Source organism: Lagopus leucura, unplaced genomic scaffold (genome assembly GCF_019238085.1).
Source record: "Lagopus leucura isolate 7727_CA_CO unplaced genomic scaffold, USGS_WTPT01 Super-Scaffold_100001, whole genome shotgun sequence".
NCBI lineage: Eukaryota > Metazoa > Chordata > Aves > Galliformes > Phasianidae > Lagopus > Lagopus leucura.
Window position 1 is genome coordinate 87,925,867 of NW_024962262.1, and position 22,324 is coordinate 87,948,190.

Consider the following 22,324-nt stretch of genomic DNA (forward strand, 5'->3'; position numbering starts at 1 on the left):
CGATTCTGTATGTCTAGGTAAAATGAATTTGGAGGGAAGAACTTTAATTTAAAGCCCAGTAAGTGTGTTAGATTTGAGAAACTGAACAGCACAAATATGCTCATCCCTGAGCAGCAAATTATTTTTAGCATATCTATTAGGAATCAATTTCTTTCATAAGATCAGTTGGAAGAAAAGATCAAATGCACTAGTACATGAAATCCTAGACTGGAGACAACGTTCACTGGGTAACAACTAACAATATTGCATCCAGCTATAACAAAACAAGACAAAAGTACCGAAGAAGCAGTTAATTCAATATATACATGCTTAGATTTCAAAGCTGCTATTCTGAGCTAATATAGCAGAATGACAAAGTTATTTGCTATTTAATGTATGAACAACACAGTCATCTCACAGCCTTTTCCAAGCAAAGCACACTTACTGACACATCTTCAAAAAAAAGCTACTTATGACAAACTCATAGCAACTTTTCCCCTTAAACATTCTCACCACTCTTGTTTATGTTCTGTAATCTTCAAGTACTATCCAAATATGAGCAGATAGTTCTAATCATGCCACAACAGTAAACCTAACCCTGCTTTGTTGTCTCCACCAAAGCCTCTGGTAATCAGCTAGCTCTGCAGACAACAGTCTGAGGGTTGCTAGCTGAGGATCAAGATCCAAGCATGACAATGATATATTTTACATACAGGAATCCCCTGTTACAGATATCTTAGATTTTCCTTTCCTACCAAAAGAGTAAGGAACCTTTCAGGGTCCCAAAACATGTCAGTGACAGATAATTTAAATAAAAGTTGCCATTACTGATTAAGCAATGAAAGACAAAATATAAGATTCTTAAAGACCTTAAGCCTGTTCTAATAAAATAATAACATCAACCCTATTTGGTATTGTATCCATTGAAACCATGCTGGATTTGATTTTTGCTTTTTATTTAGTAATACGAACTCTTCCATTCACTAAAACTTTATTGAGCTGGGTTGCAGTTAGTTCTTTTTGCACTTATTCTGTATGAATAACTCTTTTTCATTAGCTTTCTGTAGAAACAGGATTTGGAGTAAGGCGCCCATGGCTTGTTTTTGCAAAACAAACGTCCCCCTAACAAACCACCAAACAAAACCAACCCTCCCCCCTGCAAACTCTAGGTCTTACCTTTTCCTTATCATCATTCACAGTTCCATTCTTTCAACCTCACAGTCATCTGCAACACTTCCCTTAACCTTTTGTCCATTTAAATCACAAGCATTCATTCCTTTCTTTTTTAATTTGTTCTCTTTCAAATCTAGGCCATGCTTGACTGATTTTTTCATAAAACATAACCCTTTTTCTGCTCCTTCCAAATCTCAGTATTTTCCCTACAAGTATAGCAGAAATGCTTTTGCAGTTCTCTCTCTCTCTCCTTTCACATTTCTTTGAGCTTCTGCCTTGACATAAAAGTTCAGGCTTCTTATCTTCACCTTTAAAGAAATGACAGACTTGCTAACAGACCAGTTACGATTTTATTACATTTTCTTCCTTTCTCCAAACATTCTTCTGAATCTTCATCCACATCTGTTCCTGTCTGTCACTTCTCATTCTTGGTTTTACATTGTTTAATACCACCCTCATATCTGGAAAAACTGTATTTTTACTGTCAGCAAAACAATTTCTTCCGTGAGTCTCTCTGTAATCACTTCTGCATTGGTTTCCTTGCCAGATGTATTCCCTTACCATCTACAAACTGTTAACTTCAAATACATCAAAATATTTGTCTGATTTAACGTGACCAGGAGAGAGACCTGGGCCACATTTAACCCTTGGGAAATTCAACTAGGCTGGTGAACGCTATGTACAAACCTGGACTCATATCTTCAGAATCTGTAAATTCCCATGTACATTCGTGAGTCAAATCAATCCTTCAGCAACTTTCCATTACCTTGTTTCATTTGCTTGTCCTAAAGGGACACGATATGCTCAACTAAATGATATGGCAGCTGTTATCTGGGGCTTTATTCTGATTCCCATGACTTATATTTGAAATATGCTTTTGACAGGATTCCCATTGGGGTGTTAAAGGTATTAATCAATACTGGCAGCAATTCAGACCCCAGTGGACTTACCACATTTATCCTATCATCTCATCAAATTTTAATCAGACTTTAATGGCTTTGCTAAATAAACTTTTATTATCAGCTGAATATAAATGCAGTATCTGTATGGTTCTCATTTACGCAGGTCTATGAAAAATGTTCTCTGCTGTTGCAGTTTGCCTTCAAAAATCTTATGTGTGAGAAATATTCTCATTATAATACAGAACCTTCAATAGCACTGATGTATAATGAGGCAGTAAAGGGAGTTGGCTATTTCAGGGAAAGAAGGAAGGTATTTTAAGTTTCTATCATTGTTTTCCACTTCATAGTTTCCAACTCTAGTCTGCACGATTTCAGTTCTTTTCTACAAGACCACAGATTTTTCCTTTTCAGAAGGTTTTTTCTGTTTTAATACTGAATAACTTTTTGGCAGAGTGGTGAGTCAAGCTTCCTGTACTGTTTATGGACTATTGTTCCTGAAGAAGATAAATCTACACCAAAATTCACTTCTAGACTCAAAGTAAGATCTCAACACTTTTATGATCTTACATTCTGAGAAGTACAGATTATTTTAGATCTTGTTGTTGAAGGAGAAAGGCACTGAGAATTGCGTTTCTAGATCTAACTTGGATTATCTTCGCCACTGATGGCTGCTATGGGTCACTATATGAAAAATCTAGTTTTTGCTATCACTATTTGACAGTGCAAAGTAAATCATAGCTTTTATTGGGATAAATCTTACTATGTTCAGTTTGAAACTTGGTACTAACAGGAAGTGTAATTCATGCTTTGTTAATCTTGTGGATTTAATCTTGTGGATTGCAAACAAATCAGAACTGAATTAGATCAACAATCAATTTCATCTTGAATGAATAGCTACTAGGATTCCGTACAAATAATAACAACTCATTTCATTATGCATATAAGACTGAATATATGACTAAATTAATTTAGTTTATTTTAAATGCTACTGAATGATCCTACACCACAAGAATCAAAATACCTCAGAGAGTACTAAAAATATAAAATCATAAAATGGATTAGGTAGGAAGGAACCTTAAAAGCCTACCCTACTCGAATCCCCTGCCATGGGCAGGGCTGCCACCCACCTGAGCAGAGAAGCTCAGGCTTCTCAGGGGCCATCCAACCCAACCTTGAATGCCTCCAGGGATGAGGCATCCATAGCTTCTCTGGGCAGCCTGTGCCAGTGTTTCACTGTCCTCTGAGTAAGGAATTTCCTCCTAACATCTAATTTAAATCTCCTCTCTTTTATCTTAAAGCCATTCCCCCTTGTCTTACCATTTTCAGACCATGTAAAAAGTCAGCCCCCCTTCTACTCATAAGCTCTTCTCAAGTACTAGAAGGCTGCAATGAAATTTCCCTGGAGCCTTCTCTTCTCCAAGCTAAATTAGCCCAAGTTCCTCAAACTTTCTTTGCAGGAGAGGTGCTCCAGCCCTCTGATCACCTTTGTGGCCTCCTCTGGACCTGCTCCAACAGATCAGCATCCCTCCAGTACTGGGTCACCCAGGCTTGGACACAGTACTCCAGATGGGGCCATACGAGGGCAGAATAGAGGGGGACAATTCCCTCTCTTTCCCTGCTGACCACTCCTCTTCTGATGCAGCCCATGATACAGCTGGCATTCTGGGCTGCAAATGCACACTGCTGGTTCACATCCAGCTTTTCATCCATCAGGACACCCAAGTCCTTTTCCACAGGGATGCTACCAATGAGATCTTCTAGTCTGTACATAACTCGAACTCTTCCAAAACAAGCACAATACATTCCTGTTGCCTTACTGAACCCCACTTTTTGAGCCTGCTGAGGTCCCTCTGGATGACATCCTTTCCTTCTATTGCGTCAACTGCATCACTCAGCTTAGTGTCATCAGCAAATATGCTGAGGATGCACTTGATCCCACTGTCTAGGTCACTGATAAAGTCATTGAAGAAATATTGGTCCCTGGGGGCCACCACTCATCACTGGCCTTGGATGGAAAAAGACACAGTGATCACATCCCTTTTGCTATGACAATTCAACCAATTCTTTATCCACCAAACAGTTCATGCTTCAAACCCATGTCCTGCTAATATAGAAATAAGGATATGGTGCAGGATCACGTCAAAGGCCTTGCGCAAGTCCAGGTAGATTATATCAGTTGCTTTTCCTTTGTCCACTGATGCCATCACTCCATCATAGAAATACACCAGATTGACCAGGCACAGTCTGCCCTGGGTGGAGCTGTGTTGGCTGTTTTGTACCTCCTTCACAACTTGCACGTGCCTTAACAAAACTTCCAGGACGATCTGCTCCACGATCTTCCCAGGTACAGAAGCGAGGATCACAGGTCTCTACTTCCCTGGTTTTTCCTTTCTTAAAAATGGGACTGATGCTTCCCTTTTTTCCAGTCACCAGGGACAGTTAATTATTATACTGCCATCAGAAGGCAATATAGATGCATATCTTCCTCCCAGTGGGAAATTTTTTATTATTAAAAAAAAAATGTTGCAAGACTGAGCTGTTCTAGGTTAGGATGCTAACACTCCAATCTGCTCAGACCAGTGACAGTGGCCTTGTAACCTGCTACCCTACCTTCCTTTCCCATCTACAATAACCAGAAAGGGCTATCCTGTCACAACCATGTGTCCCTGTCTACTTGAGTGCACTGGAATGCAGCTGTTAGAGCTGGAAGGGAATTTGAATTGGATACAGATCACCTTCTTGCCCTGTGTCACTCCTGAGACGCTTTTCTAATCTGCACTTAAAGACAGTCTGGGTCAATATTTCTTATCCTACCCACAAGGACCATCTTAAATAAGATCCCTACGTTTTACTAGCACAGAGGATGGATTTTAATCTTTTTCACAACTGCTTTTTAAATACATAATATCCCTCTTGTCCTTTCCTTTGGCTTGAAAACAAGTTCAGAACATAGACCTCTTTTTCTCAGTATCTGTCCTTTTTTTTTTTCAATTTTGTTCTGTACTCTGCCCAGAGAATTCATACAGTTCCTGAAGGATCTGAAGTGTTATGGCCCAAGGGGGATGTAGTATCTTGAGGCCTCTCTAGGGTCAAGTGAAGACAGAGGGCCACCTCACACACCCTGCAGGAGATGCTCCCATTTCTTGACTGCTATGTGGTATTTGTCATTTTCACAGCAAGATGATATCTCTGACCTAATGCAACACCTAGATTCATTCTAAGCAGTAATACTCTGTTCTCTACTCTGTACCTGATTATTCCAGTTTCAGTGGAGTATATTGACCTTGTCCTCACTTATTTCTAATTAGTTTCTAAAGCCAAGTAGTTAATAAGTTACGTCTCAAATTTGTTGCAATGATTTTAAATTCTACCTTTCTTTTCCTGTCTGACTGCCTTCGTAGTCAGCTGTTCATTGTCTAAAAACTTTTAAAGTTTAATCACAGTTTCAGGATCCAGAAACTCATTAAAAATATGTGGAAATAAAAAGACTACAGAATAGAACTTCTTCATATAAATTTCCATCTGAAGTCCACTGTCTGCATATTGTACTGCATCCATGTATGGAAATTTTGTCTAGACCAGGTTTCTCTAACTACTCATAAGGATCTCACATGATAGAATTTTAAAGCATTAGCAAAGACAAGATTTATGACATACTTTTTCTATATCCACAGAGCCTGTATCCCATTACAAAGGGAAAACAGACTGTTCGACATAATTAGTTCTTGGTAAATCCATGCTGGATCATCTTATCACGCTGTTATCTTAAAGGTGCTTATAAATACTTTTTTGATAATTTGTTCTAAATACGTTAGAGCAGTTTGACATTAAGCCGACTGTCCTGTAACTTCCTGACTTCCATTTTCACTTCTTTTTAATACATGGCTGACACAGACTCTATTATAATCTCCTAGTTTCTTACTTATTTTCCACAAATTCTGTAAGATGCAGCACACTGAAACTTTCCATATTCCACCAATTCCTTCTGGCTTCAAATACAAGACTGTTGTAAATAATTCATTGTTGCTCAGTAGGAATAATATCCACAGGGATTAAAAAAATCCAGTATTTGTAAAGGAACTTGTCACAGCAGTATCAGAAATAGTTTTTTTGCCTCTCTTTCACAGGGTGAAACACTGGTTGAGAAAAAATGTTAGCTCTGTAGCATCACCAAATACTTCTCAGATCATGTGCATATTCACTGCTTCCCATTTCACTATTAAGGTATCACATTCACACAAATTCAGTTTCTAATTAAAATGTGCATATCAGAAGTCTCCAGTGTAGGCTTTCCTCTTTCTAGAGTAGTTTCTGAAAGCAAAATAAATGAAAATGCTGCCTTTGCCTTTGCCCCAGCAGGAAAGGAACATGTCTCCAATAAGTAAAAGTGCACATGGATGTTGTGTGTGAAAGCAAAATAAGGAGTGTTAGTTATGAGCTGTAATGTTGTTGGTTCCCTGGAAGCAGATAAATAAAAAGGAGAACCACTAAACTTAGAAATGGCCATCTGACCTGTTCCCCAAAGCTGACTCTGCCTAGTGAGGCCATGTTAGATGGATTTACAACACATACGTACAGCATCATTTTATAGAAATTTCTACCAATCTTCATTTTTCTCCTTTCTCCCTTACCCTCAGCCTCACTAAGAGCAGGAGTCTGCTGCAGCAATTAAACTCTAGTTAAAAATGGGAGGGCCTGATAGCAAAGCTGCTCTGAGAATAACTTCATAACGATTACTGCATCAAAGAACAATATATCACAACATTATCTCCTTCTAGTAACATAATTTTTCACATTTTTTACACTAATCTTAGCTGCTGCTAGACATGCCTCAAGGGATTAAAATTTGGTGATGAATTTGTGGGTCTCATTTGCTGTACAGTCTGCTGCCATTAATGTTTTGAAATAGTTAAGCACTTCCTAATTTTAAACAGAAACTTTAGAAAATACTTTCTTTGGAAGAAGAAAATACATGTTATGAATTTTAACATACTGCGAATGCCTGTAAATAAATCAATGCTTTTAAGATTATTTTCATTTTCTTAAGTGAAAGGAAATGTGTCAGTTTTCAAATAAGAAGGGGAGCATTACTATTGCAAATGATAATGGAGAAAAAGGCAGGAAAACTCTTAAAAAGCTTACCCAATGCAAATGAACCCCTTCTGCCTACAACTCAGAGATTCACAAAACTGGGCAAGAATGGAGCGTCCTTCTTTGAAACCTAAACATTCATGCCTTCAGGGAACAGTCAAGGGAAAATGCTGGAAAAAACAATCTCAGGAGCTTCTTAATCCACATATTCTCTTTCCCAAATGAAAATCTGGAGAGGGATGACGAGGGTAAATCCCTAAAAAGGCCAATGAGGCACTGTCACAGCTGCCCCTGGACATGCCCAAGGCCAGGTTGGATGGGGACCCAGGCAGCCTGAGCTGGTGGGAGCAGCCTTCCTGTAGCAGGAGTTTGGGGCTGGCTGGGCTTTTAGGGTCCCTTCCAACCTGGGCCATTTTATGATTCTATGATTCTGTGATTCTATTTAATAAGCACACTGCTTATTAAAAAAGGTTCTAAATTTCTAAGACTATTCTTTATTTATGCATTTCTTGACTGTCTTTCTTGTCATATTTATACACTGTATCAACAGGAATGAAAAAACTTGTCTGACTGCAACTATCCTAACTACCGAGTACATTTTTCTATGAGCTCTGATATCTGCCCTTTTAACTTTTCACATGGTTCCTATTTTCCTCACATGCTTGGAGGATAAGTGATTGCTAAGATCTCCATTACACAGGTGGGTGACAGAAACATAAAGACATCTGTTCTAGCCAAAATATAGTGTATGTGAAGTTGGTAACAGAACAGGAAATTGCTGAAATTTCAGCCCATTTCTTGCGACACACAGAATATTCCTACCTGACAATAGGATGATTAACTTCTGTGTATCAATCTTACATGTGAAAAATGATACTGAGGTTCATCTTACAATAATGAGTTTTATATAACTGCAAAAATAATGCTGTGTTTTTTGTTTTTTGTTTTTTTTTTTTTAGGGAAATTAGGCACCATGTGTCTCCAGCAATTTAGGTTGTCTGGTGGTGCACAATCTGCTGCAGTTAACTGCCATCATCTTACAGAATTGGTTCTAATGAGCTGATGTCTTCCCATAATGAAAATATCTACAGCATCTTTGTATTGCAAATGCATGCCAATTTTTTTAACCCAAAAGCTCAAAGTTAACAGCTTAGAATACAGGATATTTTGTGGGTTGAAGATGGCATAATTTAGCTAAGCTTGCAGTTTAATTCATACAGAGATCAGCAGACAAGGCAGTAGTTTGGGAGAGTTGGCTGCATAATCAAAACCAAAACATAGCACTAAAAATGATGAAAGATGGGTGTATCCTGGCCCAGTATTCCGGGAAACTGATTTACTTTCTGATCTCTGCCATGCATTTCCTGCAGAATACTGTGAAGATCACTTAACATCTTGGTGCTTTATTTCCCTATGTGTAAAGCAAGGAAATGAAGACTATAAAGAACTTAGGTCAAGGGGACTTCTACTTAGGAATTCAGGGTTCCTGGCATAACTTGTTTGCAAAACCTCTTCCATGATGAGTCTTCTGGACTGCACTCACACTGCTCATCATGTCACAGGGCTTCCCTTTGAGAAACTGTAATTGATCCATGTTTGTACGCTTTTGGAGAATGACAGGTTGGAGGGCTGTGCTAGTTAAAGTCTGCAGGTTGCGGCATGGAGGAAGTCTTTCTTACGGCAAGAAATTATTTTTTTTCTACACTGTTTCTCTGTAAAAAGACTTTGCACTATAACAAGCCATTATTTTAAATAATATGGAAGATAGATAATATCATAAGCCTTTCCAAATCTAAGCGCACAAAAACTATTACACTCACCCAATATCTTTCACTAGGGTTGTTATGAATAAAACCTCTTCATTTATTTCTATCTTCACAAAAGCTTTTAAAAGTGTAGACTTCTGCAGGAAACAACTATTATTAATGAAGCAGCTGGGTTTCTTTTTAAAGAGGTTACTTTGAAGCCATTTGCTCTGCTAATTATTAACAGAAACACTGATGATATATCTACAGTGCTTTGGGACACTGAATATTATCTAAAATCCTTTTAAAAACCATTTCAGGAGAATAAGCCATATCAGAAGTGTGAATTAAAACTGTAAAATAATACACATGGAAACCAGCAGCAGAAATGATTAGCTCACATTTCCCCCCAGCAATTTTGCCCACAATTTCTTATGCAATGTGAGAAGTATTGCTTCACAACAACATCGTAATTTTGCTAATGTCAGTTGATAGTAAAGTATCTCAATAAGTAGTAATTGTTCTGATGAATAAATGAATGTGAATAATAACATACGTAGATATAATAGAGCAGCTCAGAGAAAGATAATTTTATGGAATCAATTATTTCATTATTTGTTTTTATTCTCCTGTGAAATTTTGCACACGCACACACAGTGACTGCACAGAGAGCACAACTGGGCTCAGGCAAATCTTCCTGGGTCACCACGATAAAATTACAGAACATGGAAGCCCTAGGTCCTCAAATGAGCAGCAGTCTGTCTGCTTTCTGCAGGCAGATAGTGAGATGATCCAGAAAGGCAACCTGGGTTGATTTTTTAAACCAAATTGGTTTCCAGAAGATGTTGACAACACCACACTACCTCCAGAAAGTAACTTCATTTTGACAGATTATCAAATTCTCACCAGAAATCATCATCATCTAGATTTCTCTTTGTTGAACACCTCTGCTTGGCATTTTGGGACACCCTTTCAAACATGTCCACAAAACCACAGTCCTCATCTATCCCCAAACCTCGTCTACAGTCCCACCTTGCATTTACAAGATGGAAGTGGCAAGGCACTAGGCTGGTAAGGACTGCCATTTACTTTCTAAGACAAATTTGACATACTTGACAGTCAAATCATCCACAGAGGTTATGTCATTAGGTCTCCAGAGATTTCCAGTGGTTGATTTAACAAAGAGACTACTTTAAGATAAGTTTAGGTTAGGGGGTCATCCCTTTCTACTTTTCTAAGAAAAGATAAATACAAACGTAACAACATATTTTCATGCTTTCTATAGCTCTTCTTTAATGTTTGTAGAGTGGCCTTTTGGGGTTAATTAGCACTGAGATACTTCACCCATGAACTGTTTTCTAATTCAATTTGTTTAATGCAAGAAACCATAAATAATTACAAATCAATTACCAAGTTTATTCTACACTTCACCAACCAAAAGAATCAAAACAAAGTGTTTTTGAAGGTGATTGAGCAAAATGAACAGCTTCCACAAGCCTAGGTATTTGTACTTCAATTTATCTTTTCCTTCACAAAAACACTAAATCAAAATACATTTTGCTAAATACGGGAGCTACTCTTGCAAAAGAAATCAATTATGTTCTTAAGTTTAAATCTTTTTTTTTTTTTTTTCCCAGCTATGCTCTAATGTATCACTGTACCTTAGAAATGTACCCTGGGGAAAATGCTTTTGTTCTTCACTAAAATTCCATGAATAACATTATGTAGGAGTTAATTTATGATAAATGATTTAAAATCTTAACCTAGAATGACTTCTTATTCAAATGCCATCACAAAATGGTACCTCACCCGCAGAAAGGAGTCAAGGGATCCATTCTCCATGTATTCAACTACAATCATTACTGGTCTGCCTGCAAAACAGCAAAGAAACACATTAGGATTACAGACATATTATGGGGTTTTTATATTTCCAGCTGTTTGGCACAGATTAGTCACATTATTTAAATATGTTGCCCATTTTCAAAATCCTCATTTATTTGTGTTATTCTCTAAGGATTATTTTCTTTCCTTTTTTTTTTTTCTTTTTTTTTTTATTTTTTTTGGCTAACAACAGTGAATCAGCAGACTGTGCATCATTTGCTCTGGTGTATTCACACATTAAAGAGAATGAAAAAAGTGACTATTACTTCCAAACAAGAGTTCTTGCTGTACCTCCAGCTAAGAACAGCTCTACCTAACTTAAATATACTTTGGGTATGTATGTATCTTTCAACAATACTTTAGAATACATTTGAGGCAAGGAAAAAGAAGCATAAGCAATGTCCATGAAATTGCATGGTCAGTGCCATGATTTTCCCTCTCAAAGAAAAATATCATAACAATTCAGGGGCATACAGATAGACTCAAAAATAGAGTTAATGCACAAAAGCTCTCCTAGATTTGGTGTGCATGTGTGCACATATGAGTGCATGTTTTCTTAATCCAGCAGAATTCTGAGTTCATATGTTTGTATGTTTATTTATGTGTATACATTAAGTTACCCAAGTAAAAGTTCTGCCTAACCAGAATAGCTTTCCTGTTTGGTTCCAGGACAGCATCATATCCAAATTCAGCCTTCTTTAAAACTGAATTACAAGCTATTTTAATTTCTTAAGAAAACACCCAAATATAAAGACAAACTTTAAACCTTGACACTTTACTAAATACTGTTTCATTGTTTATATCCAAGACTAAGCCACCACTCTGGAACTGTCTAACAGGAGAGGCTCAACAGGCATGCTAACCAGGCTGCACTGTGAGGTCTCTTTTAGAACTGTTAGTATTGTACACGAGCCATTCTACTCTATGCAGTGTATGCTAATAAGATAGCAAAGGAAGTAGAAAGTCTCAAATTGGCAAACTTTTCTTTTCCTGACAATGCCTGTCCCTTTTGGGATTTATGTGAAATCAGTGCTGCTTCAAGTGGTGAAGACACAAGTACTCCCTTTCCACGTTCTGTAAATATTAGCTGTTCCAGTGTTTTTCAAATCCAAAAGAAAACTCTTTTAGGACTTTTCCCCCACCTTTGAAATTACCGTTATGTTTTATGTGGACACTGTGATGATAAATAAACACAATATTCAAGGCGAGAAATTACAGAATAGCATTATGAAGATTCCAGCACAATTTTCCATTTCTGTACATGCCAGCATTCTCTTCACTTTGATTAATAATGGAGGTGTTAATTAAACTGTCTACAATACACAATAAGCCACAGCTAGTTATCTTTCCTATGTTGTTACAGTTCACCTTGTATTTAAAAAACTGAATGAGCAGTTTCTCTGTTCACAGAATCACAGAACTCTAGGAGTTGGAAGGGACCTCTGGAGATCATCCAGTCCAACCCACTGCTAAAGCAGTTCCCTAGAGGCTCCCTTCCCTGAGTGTCAACACTGAATTCCACATGTACTGGTGATGCTTGCTGATGTGGCTTATTTTTGTTTTTCTGGAGTCTCTCACAATATCTTTTTCTTCTAATTTCTTCTAATAAAATTTGGAGTTCTTGTTGTATTCACTCACATGTTTAAGTTCTCAATGAATAAAACAGTGCTTAATAATGTTCAGACAGTAGACGTATTTGAGTATGTGCAAAAATTTTCAGCTACATACTTGATTTTTATCAATAGCCTTTCTGAAATGGAAGAATTACCAAATTATCAGCTTTTTCTTAATTATTATTTTTAAATGATCTCACCTGCAAGTGTGAATCTATTACCTATTCAGTTTATTTCTTTTCATCGGCGTCTGTTGATTAAACTCTCGTTTTGTGCTTCTAGAGTTCAGAGAATTTTAAAAATTAATGCTTTCTTCACTTTGCTTATGCTGACTAGTAGTATAGCCTACTCTTTTTAGTTTCTGAATGTTTTACAAATCTAATAACATCAACTGTCAGAAAATGTAAGGTAAGACACAACCTGATTTTAAAGGGTTGGAAAAACAGGTTCAGAAAATCAAGTGGCCATCTCCATCCATAAAGCACAGTTCCCTCTGTCAGGCTGCATTTGGTTACCAACACACAGTGCTGTACTTTGTTCCATGGTCAATACCTTGTAGAGGCACTTCAGTGATTCCACTGTGCACGTGTGTGAACAGGCTCTCCCATTCACAGATAAAGGAAGGGGACTAGCAGTCGGCTCTGGAGAAAGTGGCTGAGATGTTGGGATGTGAGTCTCTGGTAAATGCAAGGAGAGAATCTAACATTGGACATCTCTATGCAGACAGAGCCACTGGTCCCAAAGGCAGGCAGTGGACAGATGGCACCATACTCTGCGAAAATCAGAGATCCTGATATGAATACCCACTGAAATCCATCAGTACCAGATCTGGGAAGCAAACTGAAAGCACAGCTCTACTTCTGATGACCTAAACATGATAAAGCATGATCTGGGATGCCTAATCTTTAGAAGGTCAGAGGGTGGTGATCAGCACAGGACTGCCATAAAATAAAATCCCTGGTTAGTTGCTGTTAGTTTCATATTTTAGCCGCAAAGAGCAGATGTTATCCTTTATATACTTTGGTATAATCTGAGTCCTGAAAAGATTAAGGTCTGTGCTGAATCTTGTACAACATGGAATACTGCTTTTGGTTTAAAGTGTACCACAAAAATGACTTTGAAAAATAATACCAGCAAACTAGCTGGCAAAAAAAAAAAACTAACAAAAAGAAGAACAAGAAGATGACATAAATATTACTTAGATTATGAAAATCCATGTTGTTTTCATGATACTGAGAAAGATGAATTTTTCATCCTCAGAACAAGGACTGGAATCAATGTTGATAGCATGGGGTAGAGAAGTCTCTGAGAAAAGATATCTGAGTATTTTATCATGGGGTTATGCAATTCTGGAAGGCGTAGAATTATTTTCCTATTTTTATGATTGCTTACACAGATGAAACATGGACAACCTTACTTGAAGGAACAGATTTAAAGATGAACAGAAATGGAAGGCTGTGGGGGAAGATGTAACTGTGAGCAAGTCAGCAAAGGGTTTTCAGACTCCTTGATAGACCCTATCAGTGTGAAACCTTGGGAGTCTGGAGTGTAAGACAGAGAGCAAATGGTATCTGTTTGTGTCTAAGGGTAAACAGGAGGTTCTTTTTGTAGGTATTGTTAATCTTATCACACTTAAGAAACCTTTCATCCTTTATCACTGTGTTTTGGGAGAAGCTAGACCAATCAACTGATTAGAGGGACAGGAATTCCTGGCTTGTAAGTGAATGGTATATAAGATGTATGTTGATCACAATAAAGAGAACAATTCTGAGGACTACAATGATGCTACAAGAAACTGTGAGAGCTCTCTAACTCGACTGAGTGATGACAGAAGGCAATACAAGATGGGAGTTGGGGAAGCTCTCTAGTTGAAAGACTTGACTAACTCAGGTGAGTGTTTTCATATAGAAACAGGCACTAAACAGTACATGAATAAGAACCACTCATTTTACAGTCAAGATCCATATAAGAGAGGGCATGGAATAAGGACACTGAAAATGGTGTCAGGTTTTTTTCAGGATAAAAGTTGAACACCTGAGAGTTAAAAGCTGCAGGTACTGCCAGAAGAGAGCGCTCAACTTCATGGCAGAGTTGGGGGGACAAAATACAAAATGGTTTGAAAGTGGATTCAAGGTTCTAGTCAGCAAAACAAGTCATTCTTGCACCAATTTCAGACACCCAGAAGTGCTTGAGTGGGGAGTACTGTAAGAAAACATTTTTAAAGTATGCACACTACATACTAAATACACCAATATGAAACTACAATCCTATTTATACATGGCATATTGACCCACTTTGACTGTTTCTGTAATTCCTGCACAGCTCTTAACTATTTCTACCTTACCCTTCCACCTGCCTCGGGTACTGGAGAAAGTAGCATTCTCTGCTTGCACAACATGAAAGGAGCAGCAATGGCAGACCTGTCAGACTCCCTGCATCTAGGGAAACTGGACTGAACACATGAAAGCAGTATCAGTGCTTTATGTGATCCAGAAAAAGGAACACGGATTCCATTACTCAAAACTTAGATGAATCTGCAGGAGGTTCTGGGGTTATTTGTGGTTTTTGATGCAAACATCACCTGGTGACAGGTGGCTGGCTGATTTTGACAAAGTATTCATTTTTCCCTGAGAAAGTTTGTCATTAGAATTCTCCCACACGGCTCTACTGTAATGTCAATGAAACAAAACCAGCATAAATTACAAACATCCCATCTTAGTGTCATACCACCTCAGAATTCATGTTACAGTTTTGTGTTTTTCACTGATCAATCTGCTTGACATTTTTTTTATATGCAAAGGAAAAAAGGAAGCCGTGTGATGCAGAATGATGTGAAATAGCAAGCACATTTAAAATTCACAGTATATATGTTTTAGTTCTCTTTTTTTTTCCATAGGATTTTGATAGCATGTAATCTAACTGAATGGTAGAGTGACGCGTAAGGAGGAGAATTTGAAGCGTCATATCAATGCCAAAATATTCAGCTTGTTGTCTCCTGTTGTCATTTTAAATAATGCAGCAAGGCCCACTTTAATTAATGTTTTATGTAAGATTAATCCACAAAAAAGAACGCATTTAGTATATGCTCATTTCTACAGTCTTTACTTTTAACTAAATCTTTTATTCCCATTATGGAAATAGAACTTTTAACATAAATAGAATTATAGAATCATTCATGGAATCATAGAATGGCCTGGGTTGAAAAGAACCACAATGATCATCTAGTTTCAACCCCCCTGCTATATGCAGGGTCACCAACTACTAGAACAGGCTGCTCAGAGCCACATCCAGCCTGGCCTTGAATGCCTCCATAAACAGGATATTTACTCTTCCACTCACAGAGCAAAATCTTTGAATCTGCTCTCTAGTTCTTCTAAGAAAATACTGCTCTATCACTTCTGCAGATCCATTGTATCATCACAGTTTGAAAATATTGTCCTTTGAGCTGTTTTTCTGTAATTATATATTGTATTGATTATATATATAATGAAAAAATAATAATATTATATTTTTATATTGTGTATTTTACACTCACTACACAAAAACCCACTGTGTGGTTGTTTACACTCAGTACCCAAAGTGCTGCAAACAGTTCTTCTAGTTCTCACACAACAACAGGAGAATGTGCTGTGGACAAAATAAGTTTTAGCAGACTTCTGTAGCCTCTGATTCCTCCTAATTCACTCCTCTCGTGTGCCTACAAAAGAGATTCTGGAAGGTTTTGAGGAAAGAAAGTAGAATTGTAAAAAGAAAGCAGCTGCATTGTTCCCATGATTTTTTTCTTGTTCTTGTCTTTTCGTGAGAGAAACAAAGAGAATGCAGCAGATGGTAAAAGCAGAACAAATAGTAGTATTTCATTAGTTGGAGTTAGTTACTTGTTTCATTCCTGCTGCTTATGTTTACATGAACATTAAAAACAGAAATGAAAACGAAACACCTTCAGCATTATGGTGAGATGTCTTACGTATTCCTGGACAGGAACAGGAACAGGAGACAGTACATTTGAAGAACAGCTCTAAAAGATGCCACATGCTATTCTAAGTATATCCAAGCTTATTGGAGAGTCTTCTTCTATTTTTCAAAACCTTCATATACCCTTGAACCATGGTGACATCTCTGGGCTTTTTAAGAACCACTTTATACTGACTTGAAAGAGGTTTCAGTAATATTTTCCTGAACTTCTTCTAGGACTAAAACACTTGTAACTGTTTGATGATGATGTCTGGGCATCATCATAAAGTGAGCTATTTAGCAAGGGTGGAGAATGGAGACCTCTTTTTTTCATGTTCTACACTCAGAGCTCAATCCCTGTTCTACATTTCAAGTTAGACGTTAATAAACCAGAACATTATCTCACTAATTATGTTACTCACTGATCATCCATATTTTGGCTGTGAAGTACTCTTTGCCTGCCTAATGGTAAAGTCCACATACATTCTCAGCTTGAGCATCTGTACTCAGAAAACGCATGCCATTATGTATAGGGTTTATAGGCTAGACATGCCAGTGAAACAGCACTGATGCTGGAAAGGAGAAACTAGAAGAGCTATTTGGCTCAGATATTCTAGAGAATGCAATAAAAGAATCAGTTTGTTAGTCAGCAAGAAAGGTTTAGCAATTTTTGTTCAACAAAAAAGCCAGCCACTTTTAGGTACTGGAATCCAGAGTAGGGAAAAACACATTAACTGAAAAAAAAATTATTAATGGTTACTTTTCTCATTATCGGAGTACCATAAAATTATAGTTGAGTTTCAATATGCATAATTGCTCCTTGATGGTTCTTGTTGAGCAATTTTGTTCAATAACGGTCTGTCAATACAATTTGCTTTCAACTGTCACCTTCTATAATATCAAGAATAATGGGCTCACTCAGGTGCACTTTGAAATTATAGGAAAATATTAATTTTAGGGGAAAGAAAACTGATAATCACTTGCTTTAGTATTCTACAGTTGTCTGAGGTTTTTGAGAAGCTCCATATAAAAAATGTGAATATTACCATATATGTGGTTTGTTGATATAGTCTGAATACTGAACACTATGGAGAGAAGTGGGGAGATTTGCTTAACAGGGACTTTTCCATAGTTACTCATAGCTTGACACTCATTTCTAGTTGTTAACAAAAAAAAAAAAATCAGAACTTGAAAGAAACAACAGTAAAGGTATTTCGTTTCCCTCCCCTTCTTTCTGATCCATCAGGTTTATAATCTCTCCAACACCCTCCAACAACAGCAGCAAACCATACCATTTTCTACATCTAATTTCTGCCAGGTGATATGGGTTTACATTCGCATTATGTGTGACTGAAATCAAGAGATGCAAATACACAGCTGGAAAAGGGAACTAAGAGATCTTCCAAAATGGAGCAAACACTACTAGTTTGGGCAAGTAAGAATTTGAAAAAAATTGAAGCAGCACTGCAACTTAGCTATTTATTTTCAACATGCACACGTGTATATGTGCCCCTGTAAATATGAAGAAATGGCTAAGCTTCTTTGTTCATGCCAACATATGTATGATGAGGATGTAGACTATTGGACACTTTAGAATTTCTATTCAATTTTTGCAAGGATTTGAGAAAAGGTATACTTTGCTTTTGTGAATCCATTGGTGATGAACCATTACAATATAGATTTGCATCAACTAAGTCGTGAATCTGTACTGCTAACAGGTGGGATAATGAGAGACTAAAAAACCTGTGACAAAAATAACAGCTAAATGAAAAGGAAGCTTTTCTCTTTAAAGGGACATTTTTTTTTTTCTTTCTTTCTCCAAAAACATAGGACAGATCTTTGCAGACCTCCTGAAGGCCTTACTTCTAATGAAACATTGTATGGAAGTGGCAGACTTCTGATGAACTATCAAATATAAATGCTATTGCATTAGTATAGCTATGATTAGCTTTTAAAAAAAAAATCTACTTTTTTTTTTTTTTTTTACATCTTTTATGAAGAAAGATGTCAAGTCCCATACCTGCAACACAAATTCATCTTTAGCCTTAGGTTGGCTATAACCTCTGTGCAATGTAAAACCCAACACCAGATTACAAGCAACTCAACACTGGCTGTCAATGCAACAGTATAAATAAACGCACTGCCTCCTCCCCTTGCCTGAAGTGGAAAAACATAAAAGGAAAACAAGTGCTACTCTGCTCTGCCAAGAAGTTTTCCAGGTACTTCTCTGGGAGTCTTCCCAGTTTAGTTCTTAGTATTTAACTTCAACAACATATCTGGGGAATTCTGTAAAAAAAATTACTTTAAATGTTTCTTTCTTCTTTTTTTTTTTCTTTAATAGGATTTTTTTTTTTAATTTTTCCTATTTGGACTATTCTGGAGTAAATCTAGCACGTAGTTTGAGTTAAATGCTTTAGTAAATAAAACCATCTCACTGTCTTTGTTCCTCGTGACCCTTATAGAAGAATAATGCAGGCATTTTAAGCTTTCCACGTAGTTTAATTCACCTAAATCTTACACAGAAGCTATACATGAATTAGTGTATAATTTAGCAAAGTTATTAAATGGTAACTATTTTTGTTAGGCTTATGACAGGTACTGTTCAGTATGAGCTCAACAATCTCAGATAATGGAGGTGAGGTCACAGCGCCACCAGAGGCAGCAGTCAAACATTCTTCCCTCTAGTACAAACACAAAATCAGCAATTCTCTCACTTTTAGTAAGAGAGGGAAAAGGCTGGGGACAGGGGAAGCAACAAGAGTCCAGGGGACAGATGATTTTGCTCACACATTACTGTTAAAGAGCCAGAAACTGCCACGATAGCATGGGTATTAGTCCTTGAAAACCTTATGGGTGGAGTTCATAGAATCAGAATAGTTTGGGTTGGGTTGGATAGAATCATGAAGATTATTCGGTTCCAACCCCCTTGCTGTGGGCAGTGTTGCCCTAGATATCTGTTTGTTGGTAAAGCAGTATTCAGAAAAAAGGTCAGGTACTGAGTGCAATGTTTTTCAACAGGAAGGGACAAAGGGTGCCTTCCTTCTCTTTGCGCTCAAGTGACTACTACTAAGGATGAACTTTTTTACTGAATCATAAAGAGTAAGAGATACAGTTCTGACTTTCTCTCATCTCAGATCAGTACTCCCTTCAACAGAAGATTTTTTTTCCTTCAAAAAATACAGCGAGTGTATTGGTTTTGGTTCACACATATAGCAAAGTTGATTTTAGTAATTTAGAAAGTCAGTGTGCATTGAAAGTGGCATCCTCTGGACATCACTGCAACAAAAGGAGGCAATACAGAGTTAAGATTGTGCTTAACTGTCCACAGGAGAGGAACTGTTCACTTAAAGAGAAGTACTATGGATAAAGTTGTTAGGATACATATCTTAATAGTAGTTTCTGACTATTAATGCGGAGTTTCTTGCCACCTGCCCACTCCTACACCAACAATCTTTCTCAAAGAAACACAAAACTTCCATTGGATTTGTCACATCTCCTTAGTGGCTTTCAACTACCTGATATTCTTCGTTTTGCAAAAGATGGGCAGCATTTGTCTCTCTCTATGGGGTTGGTTCTGGGCTCTTTTTTGTTATTGATGTGACCAAACAGCATTTCTATTTTTATCCTGTTTTGAATATTTCATCAGATCGAATTCTTCGTAAAAGACACTTAATAGCAAGAGATTATGAAACACTCTTACTAGTAATCACACTAAAAGTTATGACTTAAGTCCAAAATGTGATGCTTTACAAACACTCAGAAAAACAGCAGTCCTGGGGATCTTAAAAATGGACAAGAAAAACTTGTAAGTAGCTAGGTGAAAAGCCAATTTATTAATGAAGTTAAGGCATATTTAAACTAATAGAATCAGTGATACGCTACACATAACACAATATTCAAAACAGAGAATTCAGGGGAGGGAGGGTGCTGGGAGTATTTCTTCTTCCACAGAGCTGTTTTGTGACAGATACCATTCTCATTGTGATGCTGACTGCCAAAATTGCCTAATGACTATTGAATAACGAAATATCCTTCGGAGAAAATATATGAAAAGCATTTTACAGACTGTTGACAAAAGACACCTAAAGAGTCAATGAAAAGACATTAAAGTTGCTCAGAAGCTTATATTCAAAGAAAGAAAGCAAACAAAGAAATAATAGCACTTAAATAAATAAATAAGTAAATCCCATATTGAGTAACATGTATTGATGAGGCTTGTAATTTTCACAATGGATAAAACAAGGCACAAAGAGGTAGAGCATTTTCTTTTGTATAGCAAATCAATACTACATACGCCATCCTTCAGATTGCCTCCTAATTGTACCATAAGACAATTTTTTCTCTTTAGCCAAAAACTGTAAGTAACATTACTGGTAAGAGGTCCTGAAAGGACATAGATACCACATTAACCCATGTATGGATTAATTCTGCATATACATATGTAGCTTGGAGAGAAACAGGACTGAACTGTAATTCAATTTTAACCATAATTAAGATACCGTTATTTCCTCTTTGTTTATTACCTTTGGTGACAGATGGTTTTTAATGGCTCCAGAGAATGGAGAAACAAAAAATCTTCCTGGGAACTCTTCTAGCCTATCTGTATTTCCTGCTTCAGCCCTGTACCAGAGAGCAGCCTATTTACCTGGCACTGTGTTCTTATTCTTAGTCTACATTCAACCACAAGCCAACCCTCTAAGCCCTCTGTGCCACCACAGACTCATAGCACTGCTGGAGACCTAGCAAGAAATGGTGCAATGTGCTGTGCTGACAACAGAAACCATGGAATTTTCTCATTTACTGTAAAGGAGAATTAAAGTAGTTCAAATTATTCTAAAAAGTTATTTTTAAGAATTAAGGCTGTTTTCATGAGATAGAAGTCACAACTATGGAAGCATAAAAAAGAGTCAAACTCCATTACTTAATTAAATTTTTCCTTTCAAATTTTTGTTTTACGTCCATGTTTTAGCAAGGAAATGCAAATTTTTAGAGAAGAGTCATAGAGTCACAACAGTGGGATTTTACAAAGGCATTTTTAAAGTGTTGTTTCCCTGGTGCACACAGGTGTGCTCCATGAAACACTTGATTTAAGGACACCAAGCTTTCTCTTGAAGTATTTAGGTTAACTGCTTTCCCTCATACTTTCCCCTATACAGTGATTCAAGGAAAATAGCTAGTCCTTGAAGAGTAACTTCTCTTTTCCATTTCTTTCCAGTTTGACTTTTTAATCAGAAGGGACATCTGATCTCCTCGTGTAAACAGTATCAAATTTTGTCTCCCTGAGAGCTGTGGAGAGATGGTTCAGAGGGTGAAGAGAAAAATTAATGTGGGGAAAAAGGCTGGAATACCTACCAGAGGAAATGCTGGGGGGTAAAGATCCACCCCCTGAGACTGGATGTGAGGTCAGGATGCTATTTAAAAATCCCGCCCTCAGGAATCTCGAAAGAGACTTCACCCCAATGGTCGGAAAGGATCCTTTCAAAGAGATAAAAATGATCATTAATCAAATGACTTGTTCTTTGGCTGATAAAAGAAGCTGTCTGTTTAAGGAAAAAAAAACGAAAAAACAACTCTGCAAAATTAACAGTGGTTTCACTGGAACAGATCTTACAAAATACAGTTCAATGTTTTTGATTGCTTTTTATCCAAGTCACACAATATACAGCTGCAACCAGAAGGAAGTTGTTTTCTGCATACTTTGCAAATGAAGAATCCCAGCTTTTCTAGGAGGAATGGAAAAAAAATGAGGTTTTAAAGGAAAAATACACCTCTTAGATATTCATAATGCATTCCAAATGGTTCTACTGTAAAGGCAGTTTACAGTTTCGTATGCAAATCAAAAAGAGACTAGTAGAGGTGAAGCTGTACCAGTAGAGCTGAGTTTTATGTCAGTACTTCCAAGACAAGCCATTTGAAAGCACTCGTGCCAGGCCAGGGCAGTTGGGGAACCAGAGTTAGTGGTAGGACAGCTAACACAGATAAGCCAGAG

General features: G+C 37.3%; 1 protein-coding gene across 4 annotated transcripts in view; it reads right to left on the minus strand.

Moving 5' to 3' along the window:
* EPHA6 (EPH receptor A6) overlaps window positions 1-22,324 on the minus strand; it is a 495,246-nt gene that overhangs the window by 65,818 nt on the left and 407,104 nt on the right. For 3 of the 4 annotated variants that reach the window (XM_042867711.1, XM_042867715.1, XM_042867714.1), the window contains 2 exons: window positions 21,688-21,810; window positions 10,700-10,761 (listed from right to left, as the gene is read on the minus strand). In XM_042867711.1, the coding sequence (XP_042723645.1) occupies window positions 10,700-10,761; window positions 21,688-21,810 (185 nt within the window). The remainder of the gene's footprint in view (window positions 1-10,699; window positions 10,762-21,687; window positions 21,811-22,324) is intronic. The other variant, XM_042867712.1, reaches the window with a different exon arrangement.